The sequence below is a fragment of the Alnus glutinosa genome, chromosome 9 (genome assembly GCF_958979055.1).
Source record: "Alnus glutinosa chromosome 9, dhAlnGlut1.1, whole genome shotgun sequence".
Taxonomy (NCBI): domain Eukaryota; kingdom Viridiplantae; phylum Streptophyta; class Magnoliopsida; order Fagales; family Betulaceae; genus Alnus; species Alnus glutinosa.
Genome location: NC_084894.1, coordinates 25,401,490 through 25,413,156, shown reverse-complemented (window position 1 = coordinate 25,413,156; position 11,667 = coordinate 25,401,490). Strand labels below are relative to the sequence as shown.

The following is an 11,667-nucleotide window of genomic DNA, read 5'->3' as shown; positions in this document are numbered from 1 at the left end:
AGCAACCAATAGATTCTCACACACCCATTCCCGGAATTGCCAGCTCAGAGGGGGCTGTTTTAGTCTTTTCAGGGTATAGATTTGGCGTGGATCTGTGTTATTCAACGTGACGAAGGCGGTTAGTTGTTTACAGCTGTATCTGTGATTTTGAATTTCAAAATTTAAAATTTCAATTTAACCGTTAGTTTTCTATCCGTTAATGCCTTGGAAGTGGCAACATCTGACCGTTGATTCTCACGCACTCACTCAAAATATCTTTTATTATATCTCTCTCTTTGACAGGAGCCGTTATTGGCTTATAGCTTTCTCTCTCTCTCTCTCTCTCTCTCTCTCTCTCTCTCTTTCTTTATTTCTATATAAAATTCTTTCATCCCCATTTTCTCTTTATCTCTCTATATTTTCACTTTCACTTTTCTCTCTCTCTCTCTCTTTCTCTCTCCCTGTGCAAACCCTGCCGTTCTGCAAAAATGCGAGAGATCCTTCACATCCAAGGAGGCCAATGTGGCAACCAAATCGGTGCCAAGTTCTGGGAAGTGGTCTGTGCCGAGCACGGCATCGATTCCACGGGTCGTTACCAGGGGGATTCGGAACTTCAACTGGAGAGGGTCAACGTGTATTACAATGAAGCCAGTTGTGGCAGATTTGTACCCCGTGCCGTTCTCATGGATCTGGAACCCGGGACCATGGACAGCGTGAGGTCCGGTCCGTATGGTCAGATTTTCAGGCCAGACAACTTCGTTTTCGGCCAGTCTGGTGCCGGAAACAACTGGGCAAAAGGTCATTACACTGAGGGTGCTGAGTTGATCGATTCAGTCCTCGATGTTGTTCGAAAAGAGGCTGAAAATTGTGATTGCTTGCAGGGTATGGATACTGACCCTTTCGAGTCCTTTCTTTGTTTTTTTAATTTTTTTTTTAATTTTTTTTTACTGTTTTTGTAGTTTAGGTTTGTGATGTGGATCTGTGTGGGTGTTTTGGTTTCTTTGCAGGCTTCCAGGTGTGCCACTCTTTGGGTGGTGGAACTGGGTCTGGAATGGGGACGCTTCTGATTTCCAAGATTAGGGAAGAGTACCCAGATAGGATGATGATGACTTTTTCGGTCTTTCCGTCCCCTAAGGTGTCCGACACTGTTGTGGAGCCTTACAATGCCACTTTGTCTGTTCATCAGCTTGTGGAAAATGCAGATGAGTGCATGGTGCTTGACAATGAAGCCCTCTATGACATTTGCTTTCGAACGCTGAAGCTCACCACTCCCAGCTGTAAGTTTCCTTTCCTCTTTTTTGGTTTTCCATAGAATAGACAACCCCTAAATTAATAAAATATTTGCACCTATTACTATCTGTGTAATGTGATCTTGCGATGCTTAATGGTTCTCTTAGATTTTCTGCTGCATATTTGATTTTTGAAGTGGAAGGACCATATAGTCTTAGAACATAATTCGTATTTTTGATGGTTATGTTTGAATGGACCATGGTCCACCTATTACGGTTTAGGTCAATGGTTGAAAAATCATTGACATAAACTGTAGCAAGTAAAACCTTGTCTTTTTCTAATAATTTGTTTGCATAGAATCATTGTCCGACATTGTCTTGTATCTCTTACAAATCATTGTTAGTGTTAGAAGTTCATATGGATTATGAATTAAGTGGTTGGAGTACTCTTGATTATTGATGATAATGGTGGTCATTGTGCTATGAAATGTAAAGGAACATTATGTTAAAGTCTTGAGATTTTAAGGTTTTGTAGATTATTGCATATAATACTATGTTTTATAAGTAAGTCTTTTGTAGATTACCTTGACCATTGCTCTTTCCTTGCATTTCAAACCTGAATGATTATCATTGTTTGGATGATTTATCTTTTGCTTATATGGTACACTGATCCCCTAATTTTTTCCCCAATTCTGTTGACAGTTGGTGATTTGAACCATTTAATATCTGCAACCATGTCTGGAGTTACATGCTGCCTTAGATTCCCAGGCCAGCTCAACTCAGATCTACGAAAACTTGCTGTGAATCTCATTCCATTTCCTCGTCTCCACTTTTTCATGGTGGGGTTTGCACCCCTGACTTCACGAGGATCTCAGCAGTACCGTGCTCTGACAGTTCCTGAGCTCACTCAACAAATGTGGGATTCAAAGAACATGATGTGTGCGGCTGACCCGCGACATGGCCGTTATCTGACAGCATCGGCTATGTTCCGTGGGAAGATGAGCACCAAGGAAGTAGATGAACAGATGCTGAATGTGCAGAACAAGAACTCCTCCTACTTTGTTGAGTGGATTCCAAACAATGTGAAATCAACAGTTTGTGATATCCCGCCAACTGGTCTTAAGATGGCATCAACCTTCATTGGTAATTCGACATCCATACAGGAGATGTTCCGAAGGGTGAGTGAGCAATTTACGGCCATGTTTAGGAGGAAGGCTTTCTTGCATTGGTATACTGGGGAAGGGATGGATGAGATGGAGTTCACCGAGGCGGAGAGCAACATGAATGATCTGGTTGCAGAGTATCAGCAGTATCAAGATGCAACAGCTGATGAGGAAGCAGAGTATGAAGATGAGGAGGAGGAGGCAGAGTATCAGGACTGATGATGTTTGCAAGTCTTTTTTTTAACCACAACTTCCAGTTGCTGGTTTTGTAGCATTTGAACTATGGAACGACTAATTTATATTCTGCTGTAACTTTTATAATTTTAAATTTAGTTTCTTGCATTCGCGTTTTATTTCTGTCGCTTTTACTAAAATTTATGAAAGCCATATAAACTCTTGAAGAAGGGAAGTAGCTTGCTAGCTTGAACTATACTATATTATATCATGATGTTTTTCTTGAAATGATGATGTTTTAACATGCCTGCTAAAAACTGATAATTGGAATGTTAGGGAAGAGGGGATGATGATGTGCTCGGTCGGATTAACATTGGAAGTAAATGTAGCAACTTACTTTTGCTACCCGGATTGCTTCTATGAAATGATGTTCGAGAAGGCAGGTCTGTTCCACGATCCAATAAAAAATCGCTCTCATATTTATTGTTCTTGCTAGCAATCCAGATATCAAAGATTCAAAATTATCTAGTCTCTTCACTTTGATAAGTAGACACACGACCCATTTAGTAAAATTGTGCGCAAACAAAATAAAACTGCAGATTGAAATAAGATTCACCAGTATAGCAGGCCAATTTCCAAGAAATGAGATTCCAAGCAATTGAAATTGAAGAGCACGTGTTTAAGATTTTGTAAACAGGGTGCCGGTGGAGTTTCCCCATGCTCTTGCTAGATTACATAGAAGGGGGGGGAATAGGGTTGTTAGATTTGTTGCCTTCGGTTTGATCTAATCTCCGTTGCTTCGGCATTGGTCTCAGAAACTCTACCTAATTCCAACGATTTTCTTCCATATTCCGCAAGCTGCAACTAGTTTGGGACCCTGCGAGGAGGATCACTTCATTTCCTTCACGAGCGGGATACCATCACAATATTTCTCAAACCTGAAAGGTATTTTCTATGGAGAAATTTCGAAAGTTTGTATTGTATTTTAAGTGACGTGATGACATATGCTGATACAGTTTCTGGTATGATGACGTATTAGCTCCTGATTGACCTTTTGAAGGTTGGTACTGGGGCTAGCTTTTAATTGGTCCACAGAACAAAGACCTGCAAAACAATAAAGACACACCGGGAGTTGGCCCGTGGAGTCTCCTCCGATGACTAAGTTAGTAGGGAAATTGATGAGAGTGAGCAAATATCATTAGGGTTAGGTATACCTATCTTTCTCTTATTTATAGTTCTATTCTTCTTCACTTTGTGCGTAAAGACGCGCCCAAATCACCATATTAATGGCCAGTCGACATGGCCAATGATGTACACAATAATTTGATATGATATGGAGAGACTCGGTATGATGTCTTGAGTCAGGTGAGTCGCCTTACTTCGACGACATGTCAAGCATTTAATTCGAATCGCATGCTCTGAGCATTCGATTCCATCAAATACTGAAGATACTAATAAATGCAAGATACTTCAATAAATGAGAAGAGTCCTCTGTCTTGGGCTCCTAATTCTTGTCGGTGACAAATGTATCTCACCTCCTTTTGTACCGAGACCATCTCGTTCTCGGTACAGCTTCATTAATCCCGAAAGTTGAGATTAAACTTAGGCTCTCGGACACGTCCTTTCATCAGGAGAGTTGATTTGCCATTCAAGCACAATTAGGTCCACCGAGTAGCATCTGGTTGGGGCCTATATAACCGGCCCAACTCGCTTATGGACCACTTGGGCTTTAGGATAATCCCCCGACAACATATTTATTAATAATATATATTACATTGTTTTCTGTTACTGATGTTCATTTAATCATTTCGCTGTGGTTACCAAAATATGAAAATTCACAACTTAAGGGGTCAATTAGAAATATCTTAAACTGACGAGGTCATTTTAAAATAAAACAAACCTAAAAACTCTCACTTCGCAGTCGCTCAAATCGCAACAAAAGAAGCCATAGCAGTTTCACTGAGAAGAGAGAAACAAAGCGAAACCCAGAAATGGCGACCGCCCTGGCAAGCAGAGCTGCGAGCGATCGAACACTAAGCCTCTTGAAGCTTTCGTTCAACTTCCTCAGAAGCTTCAGCACTGCTTCTCCTTCTTCTTCTGCGGAAAACCCTAACGCCTCCTCTTCGTCAGCCTCGAAGAAGACCAAGCGAAAAAAGAAGAAGAACCTCTTCGAGTTGGCTCAGTTCTTGCCCAACTGGGGAATCGGGTACCACATGGCGAAGACTCATTGGACTGGTGTCTCGTACCAGATCACCAAGATCAATCTCTACAAGGTCTCTCTCTCTCTCTCTCTCTCTCTCTCTCTCTGTTTTTCAAATTTTGTTAAAGATAAAGAAATGGAAAAATCAATGATTTGTGGCTTGCAAAAATGCAAACTTAGTTCATCGAAACCGAATAGTTATATTCGGCAAAAAAATTGTCTTATTGATAGAGATATATGTTAATTTTTTTTTCTCACAATTTCTCAACAGCCAAAGAATGGGTTATTTCAAATTTTAATGCTTTTTTTTTGTCACCCACTCTCTCTTGGGTTTAAGGGTTTAGGGTTTACGTGGTTGTTGGGGTTCCTTGCAGGATGGTAGGCATGGCAAGGCATGGGGAATCGTTCATAAGGACGGTCAGTGTTTGGTTTCTTACTTCTTAAAGTTTTTTTTTTCCGATGAATTACTGCATTTGCTGTTGAGGACTTGAGGTTTTGTTGGTTAAGTGTTATTGAACTGAGTGTTGCTTTCGCTGTTGTACAGTGCAAAGAATCTAATAGGAATTTCAGTTTAGTGAGGGTTTTTTTTTTTTTGTTGTCTTGGTGAAGTAATTTTGATTGGGTTTAATATGGCCTTCTGCAGTTTTTGAATCTTTTGACGGTGTGGACTTTGATATACACATAAGCCTCTATCACGAGAAATTTCTAAAATGGAAAAGAACTCTTATATTCACTGTAACAAATTGCTCAATTGAACTCACTGAGTTCTTAGTGTTCAAGCTATAAGTTGAATAGTAGGGATCACAAAACTGTTCAAGCAATAAGGGAGGGCTTAACAATGTAGTGTTGAATCATAGGGATCACTTAATTGTTCAAGAAATAAGGCAGAGAGAGAGAGGACTTAAAAATATAGTGTTGATGTTCAAATAGAATATGTACAAATTCTTTGAGGAAAAGCAGCAATCTAATTCACTTAATGGCATCAAGAATAAGGCTTGGACAATGTGATCTGGGTTGTGATTACTTTTTCCAGTAGCGAGAGCAATGTTGTTGTGTTGGCTGCCCAGTGCCTGTTTTCTGCATTTTTTTTCATACTATTTGGTGCTTGTTATCAAGTTAGATTACTCTATTCCAAGGTATAAGGTTTAGTTGATTTAGTAGAACTTAATGCAGGCTTGCAAGCTGCAGATGCACCAAAGAAAATAAGTGGAGTTCACAAGCGTTGTTGGAGATACATTCCAAACTTATCAAAATCAACAGAAAGTGCACCCAACTTGACTAAATCTACGGAAACTGTCACGAAAGATGAACTTCAAGCATCTTGATGCATGTCGATTAGTTATAGGCATTGGTTACCTGAACTTTTATACTCTGCTATCCTTTTTTGGTTTATCTGCAGTGTTTTAGAGTTTACCTCCATCGGCATAGTTGTCTTTCGATGTAGTTTGTTTTCGAATCAGTTCTTTCTTGATGTATTTGATGCTCTTTGTAGCATCTTTGTGCATTGGAAGCAAACAGACTTTGGGCGATGCAAATGGAAATATGTTGTCATAAATGAAAAGGTTGAGCATGATGGATTTATTTCTCTTAAATTTGTTTCGTTTCTAGAGTGATGCTTAGTCCTGTCTCTTTAATATGATAACTGAAGAAACCCGATTAGTCATTTTGTTTTTGCATGTGTTGTTAGGTACTTGTTATGTTGTGAATGAAGATTCGACTAGTGTTTGGTTAGGCATTGTTATAATGTGATGTTGGGCTTAATGCTGGGGATTTCTTTCATTTCTGTTATCCTTAACCCCAAACTGCCTTTTCTTTTGCCATGTTTCCATTAGTTAGCAAGACATAAGTTGGGAAGGTGCTTGGTCGTCCTTAACTTGTTTTGTTTTCCATGATTCATATGCAGTAGATTCATACAGAAATTAAAGATATTGTATATGAATGTAATAGTGCTGTGAAGTCAATAAATAGTATATGATGTAAGAGCCTCTGTCAGCGGCTGTATTTCTCTCTAGTTTGAGCCGAAGTGTCCCTGCAATTGGAAATGTGATCCCCCTTCAGGCCTTAGTGGCCTATTCTTACTAGAGGAAAGCGAAGGTGGAGAGCAAGATTTCATGAAGGGGCAAGGTTTGTTCAGAAATGGATTTGGTCCTCCTGGAACTGGGATTACATTTGGTTTGAACCTATAACGAATTAAACATAAGTCAGTATGCCTTTGAGATGATTGTAAAATGGCTCTTTCAGGCGTAGATGGTAGGTGTGTAGCTATTTTGAGATGATTTGGTGGTGGTGGTGTTTGGGTGGATGGTTTTAGCTGTTTGGATGATTAGCCGAGGGATTTGATTTTTGTGGTTTTCTTTCCAATGTTTCGGCCCAACCTTTGATTTTTGCTTTGGGTGGTGGGTGGTGATGGCAGCAAGGTGCGGCTATTTTAGAAATGCTACACTTTCCTATTTTTTTTCTCCAAAGTTGGTTCTAGTTCCAAGGATGTGTCCTCATCTCATGAGATCTATTATTTTGGGAAACGTGTCACTATCTAATGGGATAGTGCACGGTAGCACATCACTTGGAAAATAACTTTTAGAAAAAAAAAAAAATTGGGTAGTGTTGCAGTTTTTGGTTGTTTTCTGGTGAAAAAAATGGTAAAGATTCTAAGTAGGAACCAAACATTTCCAATATCATTTTTGAAGGTTTTAGCCAAATAAGAAAAGAATGGTGATTTTCTCAAAAAATATTTTTGATGGACAGCATTTTCTTAACAAATTGCAGCCTAAAAATACACTTGCTTTGGTACAATAAATAAATGAGGATGCCAATACACAGGTGTTGGGGTGCCATGCGTTCTCAATTCTTAATACGGAAGCCCTACTTTTTTTTTTTTTTTTGAACAAGGGATATCTTCTCATTAAAGAAAAATGACCATTACAGTCTAGAGACCAAAAGGTCTCTAAAAGAAGCTGAAGAAATAAACAAAGGCATTTCCTCAACCCAAACATGAGATATACCATTTGAGGAAGCCCTTTTAGCAAGAATATGGGCCACTTCATTTGCATCTCTATAACAATGGCTCCACTTGCAAACTGAAAAACCAGCAGCTTTTTGTTTAATGGCATCTATAAAATGCCCAATTCTATCAAGGGGGTGATCTGAATTACATACACCTTTGATGATTTGCAAAGAATCACTTTCACATTGAATGTTAACATAACCCATTTCACAACAAAAATCCAAAGCAACTAAGGTAGCCATAGCTTCAGCACAAACCGGATCCACAACAGACTTACGAACACAGCATTTTGCTGCAACAACAAAGCCCTCCACATTTCTGATCACACAACCCAAACCAACCAATTCAGATTTTACATTCAGTGATGCATCCCAGTTAACTTTCAGAAAACCAGCAACTGGAGGTTTCCATAACTTACAAAAATTTGACCCATCAGCATAGGAAACCAAAGACAGAGACTCCCTCAAATTATACCTTTTGTATTCTTCAAAGAGAAAGGAGGCATCAGTGAACACCTTCAAGGGAGAAGAAAATTGCCCTTCAAAAATCAGCTTGTTCCTTCGCAACCAAATTCTATGAAAACAACCACAATTAGGCTCATCAAATCAGCATTCAATTTAGAAAATAAATAGGAAACAAGTTCTGCCATGTCCGAAAAAGAAGAAGGGCATTTTTGACATAGAACAGGACCACAACCCCACACATCTTGAGCACCCGGACAACACCACAAAGCATGTATCACAGACTCCACATCTAACTGACAGCATGGACATATATCATTTTCAACCACACCCTTTCTTAACAAATTCTGTTTGGTGGGTAAAGCATTCTGACAAGCCCTCCACAGAAAATTTTTTGAGGCATTAGGAACATTAATAGCCCAAATATTCTTCCAAAAATCACGACTACCAGAACTGAAAGAACACTCCCCATTCTTTTGTCTCATCAAATCTGAGGCCATATGATAGGCGCTTTTAACCGAAAACATCCCACTTGAAGTACCATTCCAAATAATCTTATCCGGAGGTAACAAGGGACATAACAGAATGTTTTTAATAGCATTTGCAACATAAGCAGAAAAACCTTTATCAATTAAAACACAATTCCAGCCCTTAACAGAAACATCTATAAGATCAGACACTTTTGCATCACTAGACAAACTCAACCCAGGCTGGAAATTCATAGGACCAATATTAGGCAACCAGTTATCTCCCCAACCAGTTAATACCAAAGGAAAGAAGGTCCTTTGCTGCCATGAAACTTCGCCAAATGAAAGAGGGTCTTTTCCCCATCTCAAAAGCTAAAAAAGAAGAGTTTGGAAAATATTTATCCTTGAGAATCCGGGAACTCAGGGAATGAGGAAACTGAACCAATCTCCAACATTGTTTTGCCAAAAGGGCTTTATTAAACATTAGCAAATCCCTAAAACCCAACCCCCCAGCAGATTTGGCCCTACCCATTCTAGACCAGCTCATCCAATGGATCTTAGACTCATTACACAAGTGTCCCCACCAGAAAACTTGCATTAGATGATTTAACTCTTTACACAAACTGACAGGAAGAAGGAAGACACTCATTGAATAGGCAGGTATCGCTTGCACAACAGCTTTTAGAAGGACTTCCTTACCTGCCAAGGATAACAACCTTGACTTCCAATTATTTAACTTCTGAAAAGCCTTCTCTTTAATATTTTTAAAAGCATCAGTCCTATTTTTGCCCACCAAGGTTGGAAGTCCTAAATAAGAGTCATATCTATTTGCTTCCACAAGACCCGAAAGATCAATAATCTCCTTCCTTCTATCAACACAAGTATTACGGCTAAAGAAAACAGCTGTCTTCTTCACATTAATTCTCTGTACCGAACCTCTCTCATAAGTCTCAATAATATTCAAGATCCTTCTCCATTCCACATTATTCGCCTTACAAAAAACTAAACTATCATCAGCAAAAAAATAAGTGAGAAATTGTAGGACCCTTCTTAGAAGTAGGTACTCCAGTAATTAATCCTTTCGTCTGAGCATTAGACAAGAGGGAACTAAATGCCTCAGCACATAAAATAAACAAGTAGGGGGAGATTGGGTCTCCCTGTCTAAGACCCTTAGAAGGAAAAATTTTACCCACCACATTAACATTTACAACAACCGAATAAGACACAGAATTTACACAAACCATAATCATTTTAATCCACAAAGGGTCAAAACCCAACTTAGACATAACAGCCTCCAAAAACAGCCACTCAACCCTATCATAAGCTTTACTCATATCAAGCTTTATACCCATATGCCCAGTTTTACCCCACATTCTAGTTTGCATGGTATGCATAGTCTCATAAGCAGCAATAATGTTGTCAGTAATAAGCCTACCAGAAATGAATGCACTTTGAGACTCTGAAATAATGCAGGGCAATATTACCTTAAGCCTATTAGCAAGAACTTTAGATAAAATCTTATACACCACATTGCAAAGGCTAATGAGTCTAAAATCAACAACCGACTTAGGGTTCTGAGTTTTAGGAATAAGAGCAATAACTGTAGCATTTATGGAAGCATCCAATCTACAAGTTTCAAAAAAATACTTGATTGCATCACATACCTCTTGGTGCAAAATCTCCCAGTTATGTTGAAAAAAACAGGCAGGGTAACCATCCGGACCAGGGGCTTTAAGTGGATTCATTTGGTTAAGAGCTAGTTGAATTTCCTCCATGGAAACAGGGGCTACCAATTGATGATTCATCTCAGCAGTAACTTTAGGAGAAATAGAGTTAATACATGGTTCAATCTCCACATTACATTCAGCCCTGTACAGCCATTGAAAAAATCTTACAAACGCGCTCTCAACCCCTTTATGAGAAGACCATCTTTTTCCATCCAGATCTACTATATCTTTAATATAATTTCTACACTTCCTATGAGAGGCACATGCATGAAAGAACTTAGTATTTCTATCACCATACTTCAACCAGTTTTCTCTAGCTCTCTGCCTCCATTTTAAATCTTCTAGCTCCAACAAATGATCAAGAGTTGCCTTCAGAGCCTTCTCCTTTACAATGTTCTTCGGATCCCCTTCCATTTGCACCTTTTGTAAATCCTCCTCCACCTTTTTTACATTCGACATCTCCTGATTAACAGAACTCCTAGCCCAACTTTTTAACAGGCCTCGACAGCTATCTAACTTCTCTCTGAGAACAAGCCATTTATCAGTCGTGGGATTTTTAATTCTCCAGGCTGTCCTCACCAATTTTCTATGCTCCACATTCTTCATCCAACCGGCTTCAAAAAGAAATCTCCTACTTTTCGTCCATGGCTTGCAACTAGCCGGATCAAAAGAAATTATTAGAGGACTATGATCAGAACAGTATCTAGGCAAAACTTCCACTTCAACTACATTGTACACCCCACTCCAGTCCCTATTAGCAACAACTCTATCCAACCGTTCTAGAGTGAGATCCCTTCCATCCCTTCCATTAGACCAAGTGTATTTTTGGCCTTTAAAACCTAAATCCCATAGATTACAACCTCTCAGGGTAGACTGAAACAAGGACATTTGCAACCGAGATCTTCTAGAAACACTAGACTTCTCCGATAAAGAAACAATTTCATTAAAGTCTCCACAAACAAACCATGGAGAAGGATTTAGATCAGCCAAATATCTCAACAAACAAACCATCCCTACTTTCTGTCATGTGCACGCCGGCACTTGACGCAAGAGGATTTTTTTTTTTTTTTTTTTTTTCCAATTATTATTATTATTTTTGTATTTTCGGGCCTGAGAACATTTAAAACAACATTCCATATCAGAAAAGGTAAAAAAAATCAGCATCGTAAATATTTTTCAAAAGGGGGCATTTGATGTGGGAATTCAACTTCAATGGCCGAAACTGCTGAAATATTTTCATTTTTTCTTTTGGATCATTCGAAC

At 39.1% G+C, this 11,667-nt stretch overlaps 3 protein-coding genes across 3 annotated transcripts; 2 read left to right on the top strand and 1 right to left on the bottom strand.

The window, feature by feature from the left end:
* The first annotated feature begins 384 nt into the window (after nt 1-384).
* LOC133877307 (tubulin beta-2 chain) lies at nt 385-2,724 on the top strand. The gene is made up of 3 exons (XM_062315560.1): nt 385-861; nt 987-1,256; nt 1,911-2,724. The coding sequence occupies exons 1-3, from the start codon at nt 468-470 to the stop codon at nt 2,588-2,590; spliced, it is 1,344 nt and encodes a 447-aa protein (XP_062171544.1). The 5' UTR covers nt 385-467; the 3' UTR covers nt 2,591-2,724.
* A 1,736-nt stretch (nt 2,725-4,460) lies between these two features.
* On the top strand, nt 4,461-6,337 carry LOC133878016 (uncharacterized). The gene is made up of 3 exons (XM_062316496.1): nt 4,461-4,818; nt 5,120-5,162; nt 5,919-6,337. The coding sequence occupies exons 1-3, from the start codon at nt 4,537-4,539 to the stop codon at nt 6,068-6,070; spliced, it is 477 nt and encodes a 158-aa protein (XP_062172480.1). The 5' UTR covers nt 4,461-4,536; the 3' UTR covers nt 6,071-6,337.
* Nucleotides 6,338-7,664: 1,327 nt separating this feature from the next.
* Nucleotides 7,665-11,415, bottom strand: LOC133876913 (uncharacterized). Its single transcript, XM_062315142.1, has 4 exons — nt 9,871-11,415; nt 9,306-9,668; nt 8,387-9,049; nt 7,665-8,264 (listed from the first exon to the last, which is right to left on the bottom strand). Exons 1-4 carry the CDS (start codon nt 11,413-11,415, stop codon nt 7,665-7,667), a joined length of 3,171 nt encoding a protein of 1,056 aa, XP_062171126.1.
* Nucleotides 11,416-11,667: the final 252 nt, after the last annotated feature.